Below are 26,520 nucleotides of genomic sequence, written 5' to 3'. Positions count from 1 at the left end.
ACCGCTCTGGCGGGAAGGTAAACGGCATTTCTGTGCCAGAAACGACTTGGTTCGCCAGAAGCGACTTAGTCATGCTGGCCACATGACCCAGAAGCTGTACGCATGCTCCATCGGCCAATAAAGCAAGATGAGCGCTGCAACCCCAGAGTCGGTCACGACTGGAGTCCCTTCAGGGGTCCCTTTACCTTTACCTAAGGTGCTACTGGACAATTTTATTATTTTTATATATATTTCGACTGCGTCAGACCAACACGGCTACCTACCTGAATCCTCATAAAGAGTTAACTCCAACTTGGAATAGTGCAATTTTACTCTTGGACAGTTTCAGGTTGCAGTAGCCTTATTGAGGTGCCATGCCCGAGCATCCCTCAAATCAAAAAAGCACAGAGTGCTAATGGTTCACAATTCAGTTCTCTGCCCATTTTCAGTTTCTCGCTTCCTGAAATCTCCTATGCTGGGAGTTCAATAAGGTTTTCAATGGTTTAGGGCAGGGGTCTGCAACCTTAAAGACAAAAAGAGCCACTTCGACCCATTTCCGAAGAAAAAAAAACTGGGAGCCGCAAAACTCGTCATTATAAAAATAATGTTTTTGTCACATTTTTTTAATTATTTCTTTGTTTGACCCCTCAGAATTACTCCTCCTCATAGAAATAAACGTTAAATTAACAAGTTACCTTTGTGTGTGTGTGTGTGTGTGTGTTCTTCACTCCCCTTCAAAACAGTGACCAGCGTACATGCCCCCTTTCAATGCAGTGACCAGCGTACATGCCCCTTACAATGTAGCGGGTGGGCGGGCGGGAAGGTGACGTCGGGACGGTAACGCACGTACCGCCCCCATGCGACATCACAGCCAATACAGCGCCCGCCACAGTGGGGAGTGTCGGGGCGCACAATGCGCCTCCTCCCCTCGCTAGTATCTGCCCTGGAGCCGCGGCAAAGGTGTAAAAGAGCCACATGCGGCTCCGGAGCCACGGGTTGCAGACCCCTAGTTTAGGGCAAAGGGCAGCTAACCTGTGGCAACTCCTATCATCCCTTGCTATTGACCATGCTGACTGTGGCTGCTGCGAGTTTGAGCCCAGCAATAACTGGAGAGCTACAGATTTTCTACACCTGGTTTAGTGTAGCACTCCAGTAACTTTGCTTCTTCTCCAACTAGCAAAGCTGGAAAGTACCATTGGCACTCATACTAAGGGGATGTACAGTGGTACCTCGGAAGTAGAAAGGAATCCGTTCTGGAAGTCTGTTTGACTTCCAAAATGTTTGGAAACCAAGGCGCGGCTTCCGATTGGCTGCAGGAAGTTCCTGCAGCCAATCGGAAGCAATGGAGGCTGCGGAGGATGTTTGGGTTCCAAAGAACGTTCGCAAACGGGAACACTCACTTCCGAGTTTGCAGCGTTTGGGAGCCAAAACGTTCAAATCGCAAGGTGTTCAGGATCCAAGGTATGACTGTACTGCAATCTTTTGAAAAGGGGGGGAGGCACACTGTTTGGCAGAATTTATACAATTCCCAGAATCTGAATAGCCTGTGTGCAGATTTTCTTTTTGTTTAAAGCATAAAATACATTGAGCATTGGTTATGGAGCACCTTGTTACACTGAAAGAGTTGTATAAACGTCACAAAAATGAAAGTTAGATGCATTAAGTGTGAAAAAGTCATCCCAAATTTATTTTCATAACATCAACAGAAACGTTTCAGTAGATAAGTTTTCTTTTTTAAAAAAGCTACACAGTATTTCCTTAAAAGTCCATACATTCGCAACTCAGAAGAGACATTTGATGATTGGGATGAACCTTTGGCATGTTCAATGTAACAAGATCCATTTTACAGTGTAAACAGGGTTGTGTTCTTTACGAAGTCCAGCAGGAAAGGCACAACTTGGCAAAAAACTGATCCTAAGCAACAACAACAAAAACTGAGAGGAGAAACACACACAATATAGTTCAGGTGCAACAACATGGTGCAAGTAAAGTGTATTTTTTCATTATTATTATTATTATTATTACTGAATCCACATTGTTTCATGAGCCTTCCACATGAGCACAGCTGGACCCTTGAATTCGGGGGGTGGGGGAGAAGACATATGTTCATTCCAAGTCATTTTAATACCGAATGCTAAGCTCTATTTTCCAATGTAGCTTCACATCCACAAAGAGAGATTATGTAGAAGCGAGGAGGGGAGGGGCTGTGGGGGGGAAAGCCCCCAAACAAACAAACAAACAAACAAACCTCACACACACCATGACATCATCAGACATTCTTACCAGCATATCATATTTTGGTTCAAATAGTGCACAGTAGCCTCTGCTTGGATCTCAAGTTTAATACAGTGGTTATTTGATAGAAAAATAGACACTCAGCACTACAAAAAGAACAACAACATAATAATATAATAATAATGAGGTAGATAACTTAGAATCCACAGGGCCATCCCAGTAACCTTCATACAAACACAAATGCCATCAGGGGTTGTTTTTTTTGGGGGGGGGGTTTGCTTTCCCCTCCCCAAAAAATGCAAATACACAAAGTCAAAAAGGAAGCTGTCCACCCCTGCAAGCAACCCTAGATTTCTCCTGTACAAACTCCAAATGCACCACAAGAACACAGGAAGTCCATACAGATAAAACTTCTGGGTGGTTTGCACCCTGAATTTCTGAATTGGAAGTTTCTTAGCAAATTAGAACACCCCTCACCCCCCCCCTTACTTCATTTTAAATACAGAATCTTGATACAGACATTTCCCAAGAAAATCAAATATACATGAACAGGCGAAAGGTTTCCTCATGCTACGTGAACTGCTTCCAAAACGCAGTCCCTTGAGATTCCCAGCAGAACATTCCAAACTCAGCCTCCCCAAAGGATCCAAATTCCCTTTCGACAGTATATACAAAGCTTTCACCCTCCTGCTCATTCAGTGAGTCTCTCCCAACTTCCTCCCTGCAATGTGGCATATTTGGGGGGTGGCAGTGGGTGTGGAACAGCAATGCACTGCAAAATCAGGATTTTGGCACAGTGATCTTGATGGCGTGCATGCGTTCATGTAGTTTTTAAATAAGCAGCAGTCACCAGTACAAGGTATTTAAGGTTTATCGTGGATTAAACAGACAGTGCCAGTTTAAAAATGTATTTTCATATCCAACAACACATTCTTCTGAGTAAAGTGGGATCTGCATGTCCAGTAGGCATTATAGTAATATTACATTCAAAACCACATTTAAAAACAAACCACACACACACACACAAAAGGTACTATCCTAAAAGGGTGGCATTCTTGGATATTTACCCGCATAATTATTTTCCACATATCAGTCGTGAATTCCAGGAGTGCCAAACTCCCTGCGTCCCTCTCTGAATGGCCAACTGATTTGACCCTGCTCTTCTCGAAGCCACAATTGATTTCTAAGCCGTAACAACGAAACAAAAAGAGGTATATACGTTCATCGGTTTTGGATTTTCACATTGTAAAACGGGCAACGTTTTACACATTAAAGTCATCCATGTAAGAACTACTTTGCAAGACCCGCATCTTTCCAAAAAAAGAAAAGAAAAAAAGAGGAGAGCCCTAAATAGACTCTCCTCCCCAAAAAACAAAACAAAAAACAAAACAAAACCAGCATGATTGTACTCTGGGCAACTCTTTACAAAGACAACCATAGACTCATTTGCACATTGATAGGAAAATAAGGATACTTGAGGTGTAATCTCTTAAAAATATAATATATATATGTTTCTATAGTGATTCCTTTTAAAAAATCCATTCTGCTTCCTCTCAAGTTTTCTTGGCTTTCAATTGACAGCAATTTTGTTTTCCTCCATAAAGTGAGGGAACTGGCGTTTTGGCACAGTGTCTGTGGCGGTGCTGCTGGGCTTCTCGATCTCTGAACCAGTCGTAGACTGGGAACCATCCATCTTGGAGACTGTGGCGGAATTCATTGCTATGTTGATTGCCGGACCTCCCCCAATCGTGGTTGGAAGAGAAGGTATACCGCCACTCTGGATGACAGAGATCTCGTTGGCTTTCATGGCTAAGCCGTTGCTGAGGACTGCAGCGTACTGGTTCCATGCTGAGGGATCGAGGCTGACCGAGGTAGGAACAACCTCCTTGGGAAACATCTCAGATACCTTCTTGGGATCGTTTCCGAGCAGAGCTATGGGGTTGTCGATGGACAGTCTTCTTCCACGCCTGGGGGAGTTGTTCCACATGTGAGTTCCAACGTGAACCTTAACAGAGACAGGAAGGAGGGGAAAATATCAAAATGATGTTTCCACTTCTAACCAATCCATTGGCAAGAAGCGAATGGGAGCTATGGGTAAAGCATTTACATTGTGAAAGAGTTTCAAGCCACAGAACTGTGACTTGGGCAAAGTCCATCACTCGCTCAAGCTGCTTTCACGGGTGTGTTAATAGTGAAAAGTGCAATAACCCCAAGCACTCCCTGGAATGACGATGCTACACAGATGCAAGAGATTAAAGAGGCAAGCGATTAAAAGGGAAGGGGACAGATGGCAAGAGGAAATTCCCTACCCCCACAAACATGGTACATTCTCCGTGCTGGGTTTTCCCGGCAAGAGCTAAAGCAGCAGGAACCTTCTGAACGTCAATGAAGTTAAGACTCTTGTGGGCTTTAGGAAGCTCTGCAAGAGGCAGTTTACAACACAAAGACAAGCCCTTTTAATGTGGACCTCTACGTCAAAGTCAAATTCAAGACATGGAGAGAAGAGGGGCTGCAGCCACTGGCTCTGCTCCGACTCAGTCAATGCATTTAAAAGGAGGATTGCAAAGGTATTCACACTAAGTCCACCTGAGCCCCTCTTCTCATCAAGATAAATCACAATTAAAGTAAATCAATCTGATTACTTAAATTAATCACAAATTAATTAAAGTGCACCATTAAAATAACAACTGATAACTAATGCAGCAGGAACATCCACAATTGACTATAAATGGCCACACAACTGACTAGGTTGCCACAATTGCCGCATGTGGGCTTGCTGATGGTGGGCCCAACTCCCCACCCCAACAGAGGGACTCATGTTGAACTATAATTAAAGTAGGGCAGAGGAACTTGTAGTTCTCTAGATGTTGCTGAACTACAACTCCCCTCAGACCCAGCCAGCATGGCCAGTGGGTCAGGGACGATGAGTTTTAGCTCAAGAACATTTGGAAGGTCCCAGGAAGGAGGAGACAAGTGACACATTTGACCACAGTACCAGTTCCAGCTTCAGAAGTTTGCTGCTGTTCTGGCTTTCCCACAGCAACCGCTAGCAGTCCCGTTTTGGTTGGAGAAAGAAAAGCGAGGGATCAATACTTATTTTTTTCTGCGCCTGAATACAAATCAGTGCTTTTCCTCCTTGGCTCACCTTGAGGTTCCCTTTCGTGGTGAAAGCCCTTCCGCAGATGGTGCAGGCGAAGGGCTTTTCGCCCGTGTGAGTCCGCTCGTGAATCTGGAGGGCGCTTGCCGAAGAGAAGTTCTTGCCACACGTAGTGCAGATATGTTGCTTCGCAGTCCGGCGAGGGGGCGGCACCAGCAGAGGCCCAGAGGACGACAACACATGGGGGCCAATAAAATGGGCCGTGGTAATGGAGCGATCGCTAGGAACTTCCATTTTTATAAGACCTGGCGGTGCTCTGACAAAAGCAGGGTGGATGCTGTTTCGACCTGCAGAATTATTTCAAAAGGGGGACAGAGAACGCATTGGTACCTTAAATGCGATGAGCCTGATTCAATGTTTCCAAAGGACCTAGTGACATTTTTTTAACACACACACACACAAAATCCAGCTGAGCAAATGCGAACAAATCACCATATGATCATATGCCTGGTTGGAGACAGATGCACAAAGCACAAGGTCATTTGTAAATAGGATAGCTGGTTGCCGTCGGTACATGCATTCTGCTGAGTGGCTTATTTTACAAGAGCAGGACAAAAAATAATAATGTGTACCTGGAAACCTCTCTTTGGATAGAATTCTAGGGTCTGTCCACCAGCCAAACAGACTACCACTCATGCCATGGGACTCAGATTCAGGACAGACAAGAGAAAGGACTTATTCTCACAGCACGAAGTTAGGACTATGGAACTCTCTCCCACAAGAGGCAGTGACGACCAGCAACTTGGATGACTTTAAAAGCAGGTTAGAAAAATTAATGCTGGATAAAGCTATCAGAGGCAACTAACCCTGGTGGTTATGAGAGGGAGCCCGCAGTATCAGATGCTGGAAACTTCAGGAGGAAATAGAGCATTTGGGGATCAAATCCAGCTTGCGAGTTTCCCCTGTGCATCCATCCAGTTGGTCACAGGAGCTTGGACTAGATGGGCTTCTCCCCTAGCCTGCAGCTCCACAGGCACCCCAAAATCTGCTCAGGAGGATCAGGGGACCTTCTGGAGCAGATCATGAGGAGCGTGTGGGCTTCAGGGGTGCAGGAAAGGCAGGGCAAATCTGCTTGACCAATGCCAAATGTCATCCTTTAAAATGGATGCCTGTCTCCAGACCTACGGGGGAGAGGAGACCCTCTGCTTTTGGGTGGGTAACAAAGGAGGCTTTAATGACAATTAAGTGTCATACAAATTTTGCTAAATTTGTATTCGCTAAGCACAGGTTTTGATGTCTTCTTTCAATGATGTTTAAAAAAAAAATTGATGAAAAGAAGACGTATGTCGAAAGTTTGATGTTATAATAGCTTTGTTGCATTAGGCATTAACTCCCAACTCTTTTAGACCCACCCATAATGGAGATAGTTTTACAATGCTTCTGACAAGACATAGAAGAGGCAACTGCTGGAACAGATTGAAGAATCAATAGTTCAGTAGCCTATTCTCGCAGTGGCCAACCAGGTGCCCGTGGGAAATCTGCAAACAGGAAGTAAGCACTACAGCAACCTGCCCTACTGATATTCCCAGCAATGGAGATAGGAGATGGCCTTCCTCCATGAATTCATCTAATCCCCCCCCCCTCTCTCTCTCTATATATAGTAAAGGTAAAGGGACCCCTGACCATTAGGTCCAGTCGTGACCGACTCTGGGGTTGCAGTGCTCATCTCGCTTTACTGGCCGAGGGAGCCGGCGTACAGCTTCCGGGTCATGTGGCCAGCATGGCTAAGCTGCTTCTGGCAAACCAGAGCAGCACACGGAAATGCCATTTACCTTCCCGCCGGAGTGGTACCTATTTATCTACTTGCACTTTGATGTGCTTTCAAACTGCTAGGTTGGCAGGAGCAGGGACTGAGCAACGGGAGCTCACCCCGTCACAGGGATTTGAACCGCCGACCTTCTGATCAGCAAGTGGGTGGCTCTGTGGAGCCACCCGCGTCCCATCCTCTTTTAAAGCGATCCAAATTGGTGGCCAGCACTACCTCTTGTGGAAGGGAATTCAACTGTGCAAAGAAGTCATTGCTTTTGCCTGCCTTCAATCTTTCAGCTTTTAGCATCGTCTGGGTGTCTAATGTGGTACGGCTCTTTGATATCATTGCCTTTGCAGCAAGTTGTTTCCAGTCCCACACAGCACCAGTAACACAGGAAGATGAATTCCACATGGTTGCTTTATGGGGAACTTTCTGTGCTACTGCTGGCCCTGGTGGGGGGGGGGGGCAACAACAGCGAAGGAAATCATTCCCAGGTTATCTGCATGGCACAAATGCCACCCACAGGCCAGCGACTTGGTGGCAGCTGTTGCACTGTTAAGATATAACACAGGGATCATCCTTGATTGGGAGAATCTCACGCAAGAGAAGATTCAACAGCCAATAAAAGCAGCCACCAAGATCATCTGTATATATGACCTTGTGGCATGACAGGGATGATCTCAATTAGTGCTGTGCTGAAAATTTATCTTACATTTCCTCCCAAATGAATGAGAAATTAATTTGAAGCTTTGTAAATGAACAACAACAGCAAATTCAACAGAAAATTATGAGACTATTTTAATTGAAAAGGTTACTCGTGCGAAGAGAAAGACACCTGAAGGTGTATGGTTGGATGTAAGCAGAGGTTGGATGGCTACCTGTCATGGATGCTTTAGTTGAGATTCCTGCATTGCAGGGGGTTGGACTAGATGACCCTTGGGTCCCTTCCAACTCTACAATGCTACGATTCTATGAAATATGCACCTCCTGAGGGGGTAGGGCAGGCAACACAGAAGTTTCACATTACTTCTTAAGCCATTGCTTTAGCCATACACTCAAGCCATTTTAAGCAACTGGGGCTCTGGCAGAAACAAGAAACCAAACTTTTCCTTTCTCCCATCAATGAGAGTACTGTGGCTTTTCAATCAGACACCTTCATGTATCCCTAGCACTCTTTAAAGGGAGAAAAAGAAAATAAACCACCCAACTGCTCCTGTCTCAAGGAAACTAGTTTAAGTACCATATTTTTTGCTCTATAAGACTCACTTTTTCCTAAAAAGTAAGGGGAAATGTGTGTGCGTCTTATGGGGCGAATGCAGGCTGCACAGCTATCACAGAAGCCAGAAGAGCAAGAGGGATTGCTGCTTTCACTGCGCAGCAATCCCTCTTGCTGTTCTGGCTTCTGAGAATCAGATTTTTTCCCCCTTGTTTTTCTCCTCCAAAAACTAGGTGCGTCTTGTGGTCTGGTGCGTCTTATAGAGCGAAAAATACGGTATCTTGGGTTGTGTCATTAGATGTGCATGTCTTTTTGATTACATTTAGGTTTGATGCTTTACAGACACTGGGAATTTGGGACAAACTGGGCAGACAGATGGTGAGGAAGCAGAAGCCTGGCAAAGAAACAGAGGCAGTGGTTACCTGACTTCTACTTTGCTCATCTGATGGCAAGAGGACATCGGATTGTTCTCAAGCCTCCCATCATGTTGCTTAGCTTTAGATCCAGAGAAAGACCAATACCAATTCCACAAAGAGAGCAGCTGTAGCATTTCTCCAACCTGGGAGTCTCCCAGGCTGGGTGCTCCCTTTCTGTAGCACATTGTTGGAGAACCTCTGGCACACCAGATATGGTCGAAACCCCAACTCCCATCAGCCCCAGCCAATACAGCCAGTGGTCAGGGCTGATGGGAAATGTAGTCCATCAACATCTGGAATGCCACAGCTTCTCCATACCTGGTCCAAGAGACTTGCTAGCCAGGCACAGTCAGCAAGCTGTGAAGCCAAAGCACACACCCATAGATGTAACAGTAACTGTAATGGGGAAGAAAGAAAGAAAGAAAGAAAGAAAGAAAGAAAGAAAGAAAGAAAGGGTGACTCACCATATTCTCCATTTGGGAAGAGCAACCCAGGTTCCTCTTTGATAATCTTTCGACCAATACTGCCATAAGTTAGATCCAAAGCACTATCCCTTTCCACGCGACGGATTTCAGGACCCGGGGTGTGGGTTTCGGGACCCTCAGCCTTACTTCCCGCTGCACTGTCCTCTTGGATGTTAAAGTCTGGAGACTTGGATGTGGGGCTCTCTGCTTGACTGTTGGCTGGAGACAATGCTGGGAAAGAAGCTGAATCAGAGGCAACAGGACTGCGGCTGCCATTCTGATAGTCTGCATCACCCATTACTGAGGAAGAGTCATTGGTCATACCATCGCTCTCTCCTGAGCCATTATCGCTGCATTTCTGGCTGCTTTGGCGCTGCAAGGACAAGGTGGAGTTCACCATCTTCATTTGGCTTTCCAGGGCTGAAATGCTGGAGAAAACAGAACTCGTAGGCTCGCCTGGAGTACCACATGGGGCAATTGGCTTGGAAGAGTGGCTTAGGCCATCCCGTGACTCCAGATCTTCTGTATCCATGGCTTCCACATTATCCTCCAGGCAACACGGGTCTCCGTTGTTCTCAGCTACAGTAGCCTCCACCTCAGTGTTGTCCCGCGTGTTTTCTGGGACTGGGCTATTGGGGATTTGTCCGCCCATGTGCATCCGGATGTGTTGCTGCAGCACCACGGCATTGGTAAACTTCTTCTGGCAGATGGGGCAGGAGTGCTGCATCTTCAAGGGGGTATTTGCGCGGTGCACTCCATAATGCGTCTTGAGGTTGCCTTTGGTAGAGAAGGCGCGGCCACAGATCTTGCACTTGAAGGGCCGCTCGCCCGTGTGAGTGCGGTAATGCATCTTGAGGGAGCTCTGGCAGCTGAGGACTCGGTGGCAGATCAGGCACTCGTTGGGGTCCGACGCGGATTTGTCAATGTTCTCCACCAGCTGCTGAAGCTTTGTCGTTTCGGAGCCTTGCTCACCAGCTCTGCCCACATGAAACACACTTGCACTGCAGCCGGCCTGCGGGGAACTCCTGTTCTGCTCGACTCCCGACTCGTGACTTGCTGTACCCGATGAAGACCCACCTTCGCTTTCCGGAGAAGGCCTGGGCTGCATGTCACTCAGAAGCACACCGGCAAAAGAATCCTTGCTGCTTGCCAAGTTGGAAGCGTGTGGAGGTAAGCTGGCAGCTACAGAGGTAGGCAGTGCAGTCAAGATGGGCTTGGTGTCTACAATAAGGTTGGATTCATCCAGCGGGACAGACATCCCATAGGGTATGCCGCTGCTGGTGGGCATGTTGTCCAGGTGTTCCGGTACAGGGTAAGGATTCATTTTGATTTGGGGATATTTGTCCTTATGCCTCTGGAAATGCACTTTAAGGTTGCCTTTGGTCGTAAAGCGATTGCCACAGATGTTGCACTTGTAGGGTCTTTCGCCCGTATGCGAACGGAGGTGGATCTGCAGGGCGCTGTCGTTGCCAAAGACTTTGCCACAGAACTTGCACTTGTGTTTGAAGAAGGAGGAAGGCTCTTCCAGGCTTGGTTTGTTTTCGGGCATGTTGAGGGTGGCCAGTTTCCCTTTCGCCTTCTTCGAGGGGTCGACCGCTGCTGGGGAAATGGCCGAAAGCGGGTTTTGGAAGATGACCGAGCTGGACGATTGAGGTAGCAAAGGGTTCGGGAAGCGGGAGATGGCGCCCGACAGGCCTCTGATTGCGTCGGGCTTCAAGGAGATGGCCGCTGGCGTGAGCCCGCCGGCCATAGAGACAGCTGCCGGCATGCCGGCACTCGAATGAGGTAGTTTGCCTTGCTTCAAGGATTCCAGGGATAGGCTTTGGTTCCCAGCTTTCTGTCCGATTAACGCCACGGCAGCTGACAGTTGTTGGGACATGTGGGCTCCCAAAGCTTTGAGCGGGTCGGCAGCAGCTATGGAAGGATGCAGGATGTGGGGGGCCATCATGGCAATCTGGATCCGGATCTGCTCCGTCAGCTGGATCTGTTGGAGCTGCTGCTGCTGTAGGCACACGAGCTGCTCAAGGATCATGGGGATGGCGTTGAGGCCAGCCATGGATGGAGACACAGTCTCCGAGGTACATTGGTTGACAGCCACTTTAGTGCCACGTATGGACTGCAAAGTCACGTTAGTGTTTGGTACTTTAGGTTTGGGCATATAGCTCAACTCATGAGCCGCGGGAGCGACAGGGGGCTCCGTTTTGAGATACATCCCTCCCTCCGGTTCAGCGCCGACCTTCTCTCCTCTCTTCTCCGCAGAAGCAGAGTGACTCTTGGCAGGGCTCTCTTTGGCCGTCTGACCGTCCATCTGATTGCTGGGGAAACTCCCCGAGGAGCTGTCAGGGAAGTCTTCCAGGGGCACCGTGACCTCGCCGTCGTTCATGATTAGGACAGGTGGCGTCTTAGTGCAATTTTTCTTATGCTCGAGGAATTCGGAAAGCTCAAAGAACTCTGCACAGCATTTCTCGCAGATGTTGGTCTCCTCCGTCCGGCACCTTTTGGAACTCATTTCGCCCCCTCTGTCACCTGGGACGTCTTCTGGACTCCCTGGAAAGAGACATCAGAAAGGAAAAGAGAGAGAGAGAAGGGGTCTCAGAGCAAGGTTCTTTTACAGCAACAAAAGCACAATCAGATATCTCTGCTGGGAAAAGGCGGCTAGTAGACCAAGACATTTGCACATTAGAAATGCAAGGTGCAATCAAGGAGGATTTTCAATCCTTTTACCCAAATCCAGTTCCCATTGCTGCCAAGTGTCAAAGCAATCTGGGTGCTAAGCTCCCTACCACCCCGGTTTAAAACATTTCTTATTAGCTATGCAGTGACAGAATACACTATACATGCAAATTGCCTTCCAATACCAGATTCAAAGGTCTACAACATGAACAGAACAGGTAGACTAAAGAAGTCCAGGTGTGCAATACAGGGTCAGCTCAAAGTATGAGGGAACTCAAAGTGCCTTGACAGCAACACACACATACTCCATCAGTGGAGGCTGGTTCACTCAGGTGAATGGGGCGCTGCCCCCATCAATTGCAGTCTGTTCTCACTTGCCTGCCTTCTTATTTACAACCTGTCAGCCTCCTCCCCACTCTGCTGCGATAGCTCAGTCAGCAGAGCATGAGACTCTTGATCTTGGGGTCGTGCGTTTGAGCCCCACATTGGGCAAAAGATTCCTGCATTTAGAAGACATCTGAAGGCAGCCCTGTTTAGGAAAGCTTTTAATGTTTAACAGACTATTGTATTTTAATATTTTGTTGGAAGCCACCCAGAGTGGCTGGGGAAACCCAGCCAGATGGGTGGAGTATAAATAAATTATTAATTAATTATTATTATTATTATTATTGACTCTCGGTGTCCCTTCAAACTCTATGATTCTTGGTGGGTGGGGGCGAAACTAGAATTAGTTGGCTCCACCAGTCATTGGCTCTACCCACTGTTCACCTTGATGCCTTACACCTGATTAGTCCCATCAGCCACCACCACTGAGCCCCCCCCCAAAAAAAACCCTATCTGCATGGGGTTGGACGCTATTTGGGCTACAGCCTGATCCCATAAAGATTTGATTCCTGCAAAAGCTCTCTGAACAGGAATGACGTACATCAGGAAAGCACACTTATCCCTTAAGGAGTCAAATGCACCCACAAACACAGCCAAGCTGGACATTCACATATACCTGCAAGTGCAAGAATGAGATGCCTTATCTCTGTGCCACCTTATATACAGAAAGGAGGACCATACCAACTTTTTTTAAAAAAAGTAATAGCCAACATGATGGAATTATACTGCAAATTTCCTCAAGTTAGTTTTTCTTATAGATGCTCCCCCATGTGGAGATCCTGGGTGTTTACACCATCAACAAAAAGGAGATTTTGTAAACTCCCTGAAATTACAAAATAAAATAAAATGTCACTCCATTATGGAGGGGAAAGACTGTAGGAGGGCAGATGTTTATCTCAGATGTTTATTTCAAGGTTGCACCTCAAGGGCTCAGGTTCAGGTCTTTCTCAAGAAACACATGCAGAGTCGAAGCAGAAATTGCTGCTGTGGACACAGCATTTCTTCTTCAGTACTGTATAACATTCAATTAAAACACAGAGAATGGCTGAAAAGGGCTCTTGCAATGGATTTCCTGCATTAAAAGTTAAAATCATTAGGTCATTATGCATAGGGCTAATTTGAAACTTTGTACAGCATCAGAATATGACAAGACAACTGGAGTTTGTTTGGAAGTACAGAGTCTGATTATTATTTTTTTAATGCCCACCAGTATGAGGGGAGGAGAACAATTCCTTCCCTTCACCCCCCCCCTTGTGAGCTGAAAGGAATCAGCACTTTTCATCCTGTTTAAGATGTATTATGTACTCACTCTCAGCTAGGGGTGGGGAGAAATTAGATTCAATCTGCATTTGAAGGCAAGCAGTTTGCGCTATCCACTTTGCACTTTCCAAAGCAATCCAAGAACCAAAACAGAGCTATCCTTTGAAGTTCATTCTTCTCTGAATTTTGCAATGCAGCTCCCAGGCCTAGTAATATGCACAAAAATGCACCCCCCCAAAGCCCCACACCCACAAAGATTGCAATTCCGTTTGTTCTTTCCATACAGTTATAAGGGCATATGCATGCAGACCTAACAGCACCTGCACATTATTATCCTGGCAAGAGACATTTATCCATTCCCACTCACTCCATTTATATCCTGCCCCTGGACAGTGCAGGATGGTGTCCTCCCCTCCAGAATGAGTCACCACAACCACACTGTAAAGTAAGGTTGGGAATAGAGAGGCATGGGTAGGCAAACTAAGGCCCGGGGGCCAGATGCGGCCCAATCGCCTTCTCAATCTGGACCGCGAACGGTCTGGGAATCAGTGTGTTTTTACATGAGTAGAATGTGTCCTTTTATTTAAAATGCATCTCTGGGTTATTTGTGGGGCATAGGAATTCGTTCATTTTTTTCCCTTCAAAATATAGTCCAGCCCCCAACAAGGTCTGAGGGACATTGGACCAGCCCCCTGCTGAAAAAGTTTGCTGATCCCTGATCTAAGGTCACTCAATGACACTCATGGCAGAGTAGTCATTTGAACTCGAGTCTCCTCAGCCCTAGTCCAAGTTTCTAACCACTACATCACACTGGCTTCAACCTCCCTGTCCAGATCACAGTTGACTTCATTCTTACCTTAGCTGTGTGACCACCCATTCACCTACCTCTCCCTTAAAAGCAAATTCCGATGAGGTGAAGTCCCCTCCCTTATACCCTTTTCCTTTCCTCTAATGACATCACCAATTTCTTCACTTGCTTTCCCCAAATGTTTACTCTTCACTCAATAATGAAATATATTGGCTTGGGTGTTTTGCTGGGTTCCCAGTCAACATCTAGGCAAGGGTGACACAAAGCAGAAGTCTCAGCATCTTTCCCTAAATAGTAGCCAGAAGCCAGCCAAGCAAAGTCTACATAAGCCTCCATTGCAGATATTAATTAGGTTTTAAAATATCCCACAACAGTAGTCAACAGAACAGATTTATGAGGAACAGGAAGCAAAAACCAGAGGTGGGTTTTTGTTTGTTTGTTTGTTTAAAATGGAGGTGGTATTTTAAGCACTGAAGGCAAAAACAAGTTAAAGGTGGGTTCACCGTCACAAACATGTTGCCCAAAAAGCACATTCACGGTATTCAAAATTATGTGCAGGAATGGAATCATTTATATCAATACGGTATTTTACGGAAAATGATGTGGAAAATGTTCAACAGGAAGTTCATGCATTAACAAACAAACACACACACAAAAATGGGTTCCCACACAGTGGTGGAAAAAGCAGTTTTTGAAAAACGTTTCTTTGAACTGCCACCACTAAACACCCACAGAGGAATATGATCTGGGACCAGAGCCTGTGTCTGAAGATCTTCCTTCAATAATAAATGTCTTACGACAGAGCTCATGCTTGAGAAAATATCAGAATATGATGCCTTGTAAACATTTGGTTGCTTTTTTAAAAGGAAATTTTCACCACAAGTGTAGATATCCAGGGATGGAGAGCTTCTGGCCAGTGTGGACCAACTGGGGTCCACCATGCTTTGGAGCTTGGCCTACTAGGTTATAATAGGCAAAGTATGGCCATTTTCACCAAATCCAGTGCTATTGCCCTGTCCATCTGACTTTTTGCATCACAGTTTATGCTGGACTTGTTTTAACCAGGGTGGATTGGATTTAAATCACTAGTCAGTAAGACTTGATTTAAATCATTTTTTTACAGAAAGTTTCATTCTTGCTGGTATAATCTTAATACAGTACAGTGGTACCTCGGTTTACGAACTTAATCCGTTCTGGAAGTCCGTTCTTAATCTGAAACCGTTCTTAAACTGAGGCGCATTTTCCTACCGAGGCCTCCCGCTGCTGGTCCCCTTCCAGCTCTTGAATTCCGTTCTTAGACTGAGGTAAGGTTTGCAAACCGGGACACTACTTCCGGTTTTCCAGAGTTTGTAAACTGAATGGTTCGTAAACAGGACTGTGCTTAAACCGAGGTACCGCTGTGATAAATTTTGAGAGTAGTTTTTACAGTTATATCAAAAATTACAGATTTGGTTATACTATTAGAAATATATAGACAGATAATTACGAAATTATTGTGAGGTTTAATAAGTTAACTGTTTATATTTGGACAACTTTTCCGCTGTACTTTATTGGAAGGAGAAAAATAATTTCCTTAATAACAATGTAAACAATTTATTTAACTAAAACAATAATATTATAGCATATGTATCCATGTTTGTTAACTGATGGTTAAACTTTTTTTAATAATAAAAAAACAAACAAACCAGGAGACTGAGTTTTGGTACACATGAAAAACTTAAAACAAATCCTTATTTCCTGATGAATAGCCTTTGGACTATAATTTAACATAAATAGAAAACTGTCTTTAGAAAGATTTTTCCTCCAAAAGCATTTTATTTTAAAAATCCAATATAAATTTTTAAAAAATCTGATTTTTATTTATTTATTTATTTTTAAAAAACATTGATTTTTATCCACCCTGGTTTTAATTTTTAGAAATCCAGTTCAATGGACAAAAGCTGATGAGAAGAGAAGATCTGGCATGCACATTCCCCCATGCAAATTCGACACCACTTTCAGAGTTACTTTTCAATTCTCAGACCTGCTCCTGAAACATAAGCGATCATAAGACCTGGAAGCCTGTCAAGACATATCTTCCAGCCAGCATCCTATTTTCTATGGTGGCTAAACAGAGACATTTTGGAAGCCCAGAAGAAGGTCATAGCCATAGCACTCTCCCACTGTTCCTGGGACCTCCAGTGCCACTCCCCCACTGACCTATGACCCTTCTCCCCTTCACCTTTGCAACTGTTCAGCAAAACTGTTGCCTTGAGAGAGGTCTTAGGTAAAGGGACCCCTGACCATTAGGTCCAGTCGTGGCTGACTGTGGGGTTGCGGCGCTCATCTCGCTTTATTGGCCGAGGGAGCCGGCGTACAGCTTCTGGGTCATGTGGCCAGCATGGCTAAGCCGCTTCTGGCGAACCAGAGCAGCGCATGGAAATGCCGTTTACCTTCCCGCCGGAGCGGTACCTATTTATCTACTTGCACTTTGACGTGCTTTCAAACTGCAAGGTTGGCAGGAGCAGGGACCGATGAACCGCTGACCTTCTGATCAGCAAGTCCTAGGCTCTGTGGTTTAACCCACAGTGCCACCCGCATCCCTTGAGAGGGGTCTTACTTCTCTGCAAAGAAAGGGTACCTTAGAGCAGCTGGAGACCACTTCTCAGAAGTCCACAGATCACAATAGCCTACCACCCATTCTTGGTGGCCAAAAAACCCAGGCCACTAAACACTACCTGTACTTTGGAAGTTGTGTAGTTTGGCTGATTTGTCACCAGATTGAAGAGCAGGTGCTTAAACACGGCTACTCTAACAGTGCAAGATTCTTTATAGAAATGTGAATATACAGTTAAGGTGTCCTGTGTATCTGAACGAAAAAGAAAAGTAGCACATGCTAGGCCCATCCCCAACTCCAATTTGGGAGTTTATAGCTAAAAACACACACAGTGGTACCTTGGGTTAAGTACTTAATTCGTTCCGGAGGTCTGTTCTTAACCTGAAACTGTTCTTAACCTGAAGCACCACTTTAGCTAATGGGGCCTCCTGCTGCCACTGTGCCATCGGAGCACGATTTCTGTTCTCATCCTGAAGCAAAGTTCTTAACCTGAAGCATTATTTCTGGGTTAGCGGAGTCTGTAACCTGAAGCGTATGTAACCCGAGGTACCACTGTATATATCTATGCCTCAAACTAAGAATTTTTAATCCCATATCCAGTCCTTGCAGAAGACAGGTTCTGTTTTCCTCTCTCCAAAAGAAGACCTGGAATGCAGTACTCCCAGCAGGGAAATTTATGAAACAACTCTGTACAGTGGTACCTCGGTTTACTAACTTAACCCTTTCTGGAAGTCGGTTCTTAAAGCGGAACCATTCTTAAACCAAGGCAGGCTTTCCCTAATGAGGCCTCCCACCACCAGTGTCCTTCCACCTTTTGGATTCCATTCTTAGACAGAGGTAAAGTTTGCTAACCGGAACACTACTTCTGGTTTTGCAGAGTTCGTAAACTGAATCATTCGTAAACCGGACTGTTCTTCAACCGAGGTACCACTGTTCTTGCATTAAGGCACTGCTATGTTGGTGGAACAGCCTCTAAGTGCATGTTCAGCCAGGGAGAAAGAAAAACACAAGTACAGTGGTACCTTGGTTTACGTTACCTTCAGGTAATATAATTTTGAGTTACGAATGCAGCAAACCAGAAGTGTATATGTGCAGAAGTGCTCCATCACGCCACGCACGTGCGCAGAAGTAGCACCTCCGGATACAGACTTTTTGGGGTAGGTACGGACCCCCGGGACGAATTAAGTTCATATCCAGAGGGTCCACTGTACAAAATACAAAAACGGTGACCTGGAAAACTCTGCTAACAACAATCAATCAGGGGCCAGCCAAGGAGAAAACAGCAGAGATGCTGCCATTGACCCTGGAAACAATTCTAGTGAGGAGGAAGCCAACAAACTCAGTGATGATGCGAGACATGCCTTGAGCATCACCCTCACACAACCCACAAAAGATGCCACATTGTGTCTGCTCCAATGCCACAGGTGTAAAGTTGCACCTTCTTCAACTGGGGTCAGGAGGGCTAGGATCCGGTCTAAGTGTGCTCATGCCTTGTGTCACCAAAGTCCCACCCAATTACTCTAACTCATTTTAGCTGTTCTGCTGGTGTTATCCATCACAATAGCGGTATCATGTGGCATTCTGTTGGCATGGTAGGGCTTCCACAAAATCCGAAAGCCCTACATCTGCCAAACCTCCAGAACAGGACTGCACGTTTAGATTATTCAGAGTACAATGGATGGAAAGTAACCCCTAACGTGCTGATGTGAACGTGTTAAAATAAGGCCTGATGCAATAATTCAGACCTCACAATTAAGCCCAAGTCTGTGGAGTAGATAATATCATTTAAAATCTACTGCAATTATCAAATTAGTGAAGATTTACCATACTTCAAAGTATTTCCCTGACCATACCTCTGTACACAGATTAGATTTAAAACTAACACACCTTGCCTTTAAAAGTTGCCCACTGAGTTACAAACAGCAATTCCCAAATATGTCACCTTATTGTAAGACAGATAGCGCTTATTTTTGGCTGGATCATGAATGATTGGGAGTCATTTATTTCACTAGGAATTATTTCCTTTTCAAAATACTTCAGTTTGGTTGGCTGTGTCCTTTCTAAATCATTTGTACACACACACTTAAGACTGCTTTCCTTTCTCTCTCCCTCTCCATATAGTCAATTACTCAGTGCTTATTAGAAATGGCAGTGAGTAGGGTCTGCAACCTCAAAAATACTCCATTTCATTTCCCCCTCACTGTTCATTCCCCCCTCCACATAAAGTCAATGGCCCATGTCCAATGCATGCAGATTTTTTACCGGGCTGTTTTGAGAATCCTCCCGTTCCAAAATTCTTTTCTAAAAGGTTTTGTTGATCTTGATTGGGCTAATGTTGAAGTCTCTTAAAGTTTACACTTATCCTGCTCATTCAGATCATTGCCAGTACCACTGGCAACCGCTCTGAATAATTTCTTTTGTCGGACATTTCAGCTTGTGTTCCATTAATATAACAGGGATATGAGGATTTGGGGGGCAGAGAGGTGGACTGCTGTAAAACATTCCCAATATTCCAAGCATGACTGAAGACAACAACACAGATATTATTAGAGTTAGGTCAATACTACTCAGTTACGCAGGTGGTCCCACGGAGAACCTTTTTGTGTTCGAACTGTAACAACAGCCACAAATTAAATGCAGTTTTGTTCTGAAAACACAAAGAGTTGTCAGGTCCGATTCCAAATATGTTTACTTATAAAGAAAAAACAAAGGTTTCAATGGTACATACTCTTTATTACACAGCCTTGAAATAGGATTCTATATAGTCCACTGTCCAGGGGTGATTTACCTTTATCTATTTTTAATTTCACATTACCATGTGAAGTAACTTTAAAGGGGATTAAAAAAAAATTAAGGCTACTGATTGCTGACAAGCTTCTTTTAAGAAGTGTCCTTAGTTACCTGCTGGGCTTAAAATGAAAGCCTTAACTGGACATCTGTTCCAATGCTATTAACATGGAGATTAAAAAGGAGGCCAGAGAAAGGCATTTATTATAGTGAAGATAGCTTTGTTCTGCAGAAATGGGTTAATTTTTGTGTTGCCTCATATTAAATACACCTGTATGCTTTCATAGTCAGAGTGAACTGCCTTTAAAACAACAACAGGCAGAACAAAAGGGGTGGCATTTCACAAAAAGAGAATCGCAACTGATGTGTTATCTATGCACAAACCAGAAATACTTTGCCCATCCCAGTATTATTGGCCAATCCGGCATTTTTGCCCGAAGCATTTGCTAAATAGCACTACATCTGCCTATGCAAAATATTGCAAGAGCCATAAAGAGGTTATTTTTATTTTACGATCTAACCCAGGTTTGCATTTAAAGATCAATGAGAAATAAACAGCTACTGAATTTCTGCCCCCTCCACCACTACCAATGATGCCCCCTCCCAGTATTGAAGGGGCACAGAGACACCCCCACCTCCCATATATCGCAGCTCAGTGCCCAGAAGAGAAAGGGAAGGGGGCGAGAACAAAATCTTGCTTCTACCTTAGCCAAGGACCACTTCTTCTTCCGCACTCAATTACTTCCACCAGCAAGACCCCTCAACTATAAACAAGGCAGCTCCAAACCACACTTAACACTAGCGCAGTGTTTAAGGCGAAGCTAAACAGCCGAAAGCCCCGCTGCCAGGGTCAATTGCATGAGAGTCCTAATTGTAAGCTTGACATCAACTTACCACCCACAGCAGGCAGGAGGAGGCAAAGGTTAGAGCAGCAACTCTGTCAAAACGTCACTAGCTGCCGGGTTTCGCAGAAAAGGCCTGATCACTACAACCAATATAGTGTTCCACTGGCATTTTTTTTCCGGGGGGGGGGGGAGATATGGGGAAGAAAACGAAGAACAAGGCATCATGCACAGCACCCCATGCTTGGCGCCTCCAGCAGCCCTGCCAATCAGGTCTTCTCCTATTGCTTCCTTTAAAAACAATTTCATCTCTCCCAGGCAAAGAACAGAGAGGGCAAATGACATCTTAGTTGGGACTCTCAGTTTATCACGTTGAAAATAAACTCAAGACGCTCCTATAAACACCACATCTATCATCAACGCACGTTTAAAGAGAGCTCATTTTATCAGAAGATATTTATTTTGCTTAATCCTTTCCCTTTATGCAAGTTGGTCCTTTTTAAGAAGCAAAACTTATTTCTTGTTGAATTTCTTGATATTCAATTCACATGTCTAAAGAGTTATGGCTGCCATAGAAAGGAACTGCCATGCATGTGTCACCACAATAGTGAGCAGTAATTACTTCTTTTTTTAGTGAAACTGTGCACAAGTTGCAGGTCTGGAATTTTCCTAAGTGTTAGAAAAAGTTCTACATTCTACACAGCATTAAAAAGAAAGAAAGAATTTGGCCTTGTGGCTGTTATCAAACACAATGGGCAGCTAAAATGCAAGGGGGAAATGCTAATTTTCAGTATGCAATTATTGTTCTCAAGTGACCCACCTGCTATTTTTTTGACCTGCTAATTGATCACTAGGTTAGCAGCAACATTCCCAACCCCACCCCACACAACTGCAAACACACATACACACACATTTCACTGAGATGGTTCTCAGATTGCTTCACAATTTTTGTGTCTGCTGTTTATTTCCCCCGAAGCCCAAAGATAGAAGTGTTGGGCTTAATTGTGCCTCCTTGCTATGCATATGCAGGAAACCTTGAAGGAATTTTCTGATCAAATTTTACTCTTTCCATATTTAAAAGTGCACAATATGGGCATATTCCAAGTTCTTGCTGTGATTTTAAATGAGCAATCCATGCACGGAACTGAGAGAAAATGTTTTTAAGACACCCACCAACACTTTCTGCTACTCTATTTCTATTATGAAATGAACTTCCAGGACAATAAAATTCTACCTTACAATATGAAAGGAAAGTGAAGATCTCCATCACATTTCTGCTTCGTTTGAGAAAGCTCCTACATCCTCCGCACTGTTTTGTAGAGAGTGCAAGTTTAAATGTGAGGATGCCATAGATCCAAACCCCTACTCAGCTACATAGCTCAGTGGGAGGGTCTTGGGCAAACCATGCTTATCCTACCTCACAGGGCTGTTCTGCAGCAAATACAGGAGGGCAGGCTACACTTGGTACCAAGGAACAATATTCCTTCTTGGGTTTCATTTCCCTCTCCCCTCATTCCTAACACCCAACCCCTCTCCCTCCGCAACTAACAATGCATTTACAGAACACAAAAACTACCTTCCACTTGTCACATCACTAGTTCAGTGTTGTCCACACTGACTGGCAGAAACTGTTCAAAGTTTCAGGCAAGGTTCTTGACTTTTAACCCTATGTGCATGCAAGGCAGACGCTCTTCTATACCTGACATTTGTTGCAAAACATTTGTGGTTTCTTTCCAGGAAAATGGTGCTTTTTGGGGGGGTTTTTTGGGGACAACAGAAGACCAAAAAAAGCATTCCCTGGCACTTTAAAGGACCACAGCCTGTTTCACCAATGCAAAAGCATCCAATGAACTCAGTAGCTTCGCTATCAAAGTCCGCATTCTTTTAAAGTAGCGGAGATTCCTGCATCGCATGGGGTTGGACTAGATGACCCCGGGATGTCCCCTTCCAATTCTATTATCACACTCGCAGCAAAAAAAGGGCCAACAAATAGCTACTCTTCTGAAAGAAAAGAAATGAATAAGTGACTTAGCACAGAGCAGCGTCCACACAGCTCTTGCTAGTTTGCTTTATGGGACGGGGAAAAAAGAGGACAAATCTCTCACCCAGGCACCAAGCAGACTAAGGCCCGCCTCACTTCGCCCCAAGGGCACCACGGACACATTCTCAGTTCCAGGGAGGGCATCCCGAAACCGCTTTAGGAGGCAGGGCGCTCCTGCAGATTTAACCGAGCCTCTAAGAACCATCAATAGCAGCAAAAGGGAAATATAAACATATGGGATTATTGTGACCAGCTAAGTTTTACCCACTGATAGGACCGAAAAGTTAGCCATGTGTCCGTCTCATTTTAGCTTGTCGAGCGCCCAACTAAAAACCGAAAGACCCTATAAAGAGAAAATGCGTTTTTTCCAATACCGGCGGCGCATCGCCGGCAGAGCCCCCTGGGTGGCGCTAGAGAGCAACTCTCCCACGCAACCTCCCGCGCGCCCTCGCCAGAAGTTACCTTCAAACAATTCCGCGCGAGTTAAAGAGTGTTTTTACTACGGATAACGCACTCGCGCGTTAGTGGCACGCGGGGCTTCTTCTCCTCCTCCTCCGCCCTGCCATTATTTCCTTCCCTAGTTACAGAGCTCTGCAGTATCGGAATCCAGTAATGCTGAAGGCTTCGTTGGTGCAAAGTTAAGTATATATATTTTTTAAGTGCAAAACGTCGATCAAGTAAGTATTATTTGCAATCCAGGTGCCTGCAGCGGGAGAGGGGCACCTCCAAGTAATAATTCCCCGATAACCCTCTTGTTTCTTCTTCCCGGCCCCGCCTTCCCGGAGCGCGCCACTCCGAGGGCGTCATTAACCCTTTTGTTTCAAGGGAGCCCCCCGGAGGTGATTCCCCAGCTGCGGGCAGAGATTTACACGGAAGAAACATCACCTCCAGTGGCCGCCCCGCCCCGCTCCATCCTAAGCACATGCACAAAGGAAAAACAGTCATGCATTAAACATGGGATTTATTGCCTTCTGGCCAGCTTGCCGTTTTCTTAAATCACCATTAACCGGACTCAACAATCGCACATTTGGGCTCGAAAGAAAAGAGGCGGACGACCGCGGGAGAAAAGCCCCCCACACCTCCTGCGGGTCGCGAATAGCACCGTCCCCTCCCCCCCCCCGCAAATATACATTGTTATCTACTATTTCCATCCATGGGGGGGGGGAGTTTTCCCGGGGGGGGTTTCTTTTGAACGAGTTCCCCCTCACCTTTCCAAAAAAAGGCACAATATGCACTTTCAAGATTGCATCCCAATGTTTCCATTCGCCCCTGAACAACTACTTTAAAACAAATCTGCAAGTTATGGAACTGGATTTCATCTAAGTCATTGTGAAAACTAATTTTATTCCCGAAAGGCTCGACTTGAATTGCAAAGGTTCGGGTTTGCATCGATAAACCAATCTTAACACCTTTCAATGTTTTATTGCACTCATCCTCCGATTCGTGTTCTTTATTTAATAAAAGGGAGTCGAAATCAAGCTTTCCCGGACGCGTAAAGCCAGCCACGTCCGCCTTGCTACCGGCGAGGCTCCCCAAACTCCCATCCCAAACTCCTCGCACCACCCAGGAATTTAAAGCCCTCCGCTTCGCCTTCGAGCGAGTTCTGCCAACATCCCCATTGCTCCGCGCTGAACATCCACACGCAGCCCCTCCCTTGATCAAGGAGATCCGGAGAGGTAAAAGCAAATTTCTTTTTTCTGTAAAAGGGGGGAAAAGTCACGAAGCACCGGCGATAGAAGAGAAGGAAAAGGGGAAGAAGAAGTAGTAGAAATGAGAGAGGAGGCGCCCACGAGTTCTGGAAGACTGTTAAAAAGATCTCTCCCTTTTTGCTCACCCCCACCCCCAACACACCATATTAGCTCACCGGAGTTATTTTAGGAAGTCGGAAATCAAAGATGGCTGGAGGTCAGGCTACAAAAGGTCCCGAGTGATTGCGATCTCTCGCTCGCTCTCCTCCCTCCGACCCCAACACCAAGATCGTCCCAAAGTTTTGGGTGCGCAGGAGAGGAAAGAGGAAGAGACCCATCCAAATAAGGAAAGAGATGGAAGGGTGGGGGGAAATATTCAACACCCCCCCCCGGCAGCCAGCCTTGCATTACAAAAGGTGTTGCTCTCGCCTATGCCCCATCCCTCCCAGAAATATTTCCTGGAGGTGGGGGGGGGGGAGGGAGGAGGAAAAATGAGTTACCTTCCAGCAACATCCATTGGGATTTAAGGACGAGATTGTCCCACACAATGGAGTGGGGTGGGGTGTTGATGCTAAAGAGATCTTAGAACCACCATAGAAAGTTTCCCCCCCTGGTGCGGGGGGGTGGTGGTGAAGTCCCACACACTACAAAAGCCTGAGTTGTTGTCTTTTTAAATAAAAATTTATGTATTGAGAGTTCATCCTCCCCAAAGCTAAAGTGATCAGAAGCCAGGTCCAACACTGATTTTTTTTTGGGGGGGGGGAGGGAGAGAGAGAACGGGTCCCAAGCTAGAATATTAAAATTAATAATAATAATAATAACAACAGGAGCACGCACATTATCCGATCCGTTCCTGCCGTCGTTAGAAATAAAGGTGGGATAAAAGTGGTCCAGATTCCGAAAGGAGCACTCAAGGATCGCGAACCAGCAACCCCAGCGCGCAACGTTGGGAGAAAGACCCCCTGGCACAAAAGGGACCTCTCTTCCCACCCCCCGTCCCCTCCCCCGCAGATCCGATTCCCTCGTCGATTTCTTTTGCCCATCAATTAAAGTTAGCGAGTGACCCGCGAGCTCCGGCGGTGTCGCCCTTACCATTTGCTGCGCGCGGGGCTTGCTGCTCGTCCGAATGGATGTGCTGGGGCTTCGCCTGCTTGCGCCTCGACATGGTGCACACGCATCGGGAGCAAAATAGTAGCAATTATTTTCTTCTTCTTCTTCTTCTTCACAACAAATTCCTAGAGTTGGGAAATTACTCCCCTGGACCGGAATGCGCATGTCAGAGTAATTATGATTATCAATAATGCATTGCGATTTATCATGGGTCCCTGACAGCTGATTGGCCTGAGTCCAAGAGCTCACAGATTATTCAAATAAGGTCCATTGATCAGGGCGAAGAAGGGGACGCCGGGCGTTGTAGTCTCGGGCCGGCCGCTGGGCTCGCCCATGTGATGGAAGCGTGCGCGCTGAAGTCCCGGAGCGCAAGGCGCGCAGAGGGGCTTTGGCGTAGCGCTTTCGAGCGCCTGATTGGATCAGATGCCCTTTAAGGGGAGCGAAGAGGCGCACGGAGCGTCCCGAATCCATCTTTGCAAGTAAACAAACAACCAGCCGGGCTCCTCCGGGGCAATCGGAAGAGAACAATCCCTCTGCGCTCTCTCTCTCTCCTTTTAATTGCCTTTTTTAAAAGTTAGGGTTTCCCCCACTTCGGTTCAGAATCCCGAAAAACACCATCAAGCGGAGGAGGGATTTAATTAGTCCATCTCCCACGCATTAAATCAAAGTAGAAGTGCTCTTTCCGGCACAGAAGGAAACATCCTCGCACGCAGATTGATCCTTTCGCTGAGCTCAATGTTGAGACATGCGCGTTTTCTCGGAAGTCAGGTCCGATGAGTCCGGCGGGGGGGGGGGGCGCTTGCTGCTGCGTGAGTTGCGCGCAAAACTGCAACTTTACTTCCAGGGAAGGATCGTAAGCATAATCTCATACATGTCTCCTCGGAAGGAAATCCCACTTATTTTAAGGAGGGAAAAGGATCATCTGGAATTAATGGAGGTGGATTTTATATGGGGAAGGAGCAAGGGGTTTGGGGTTGTTATTCCTCTTGCCATTAATGTTGTGGGGAATCTTGAAAGAACTTGAAGCCATGGTTCTGCATGAACCTGATACTCTCAGGTTAATACTCCAGTTTTAAGACTAGTGTACAGTGGGGGCAGGTATGCTCCCTTTGAT

General features: G+C 45.7%; 1 protein-coding gene across 5 annotated transcripts; it reads right to left on the bottom strand.

Moving 5' to 3' along the window:
• Positions 1–1,643: 1,643 nt before the first annotated feature.
• Positions 1,644–25,557, bottom strand: SALL4 (spalt like transcription factor 4). 5 transcript variants are annotated; one of them, XM_083446783.1, is made up of 4 exons: positions 25,389–25,557; positions 9,218–11,764; positions 5,360–5,658; positions 1,644–4,219 (listed from the first exon to the last, which is right to left on the bottom strand). In XM_083446783.1, exons 1-4 carry the CDS (start codon positions 25,459–25,461, stop codon positions 3,785–3,787), a joined length of 3,354 nt encoding a protein of 1,117 aa, XP_083302909.1. In that variant the 5' UTR covers positions 25,462–25,557; the 3' UTR covers positions 1,644–3,784. The 5 variants fall into 5 exon arrangements, with proteins under 5 accessions (XP_083302909.1, XP_083302913.1, XP_083302910.1 ...); XM_083446787.1 differs by lacking the exon at positions 25,389–25,557 and adding an exon at positions 25,134–25,150; XM_083446784.1 differs by lacking the exon at positions 25,389–25,557 and adding an exon at positions 24,797–24,834.
• Between the last annotated feature and the right edge of the window lie 963 nt (positions 25,558–26,520).

This window comes from Podarcis tiliguerta, assembly GCF_965153285.1.
Source record: "Podarcis tiliguerta genome assembly, chromosome: 6".
Lineage (NCBI taxonomy): Eukaryota > Metazoa > Chordata > Lepidosauria > Squamata > Lacertidae > Podarcis > Podarcis tiliguerta.
The sequence above is the reverse complement of the archived record's forward strand: the minus strand, read 5'-3'. Positions and strand labels throughout refer to the sequence as shown.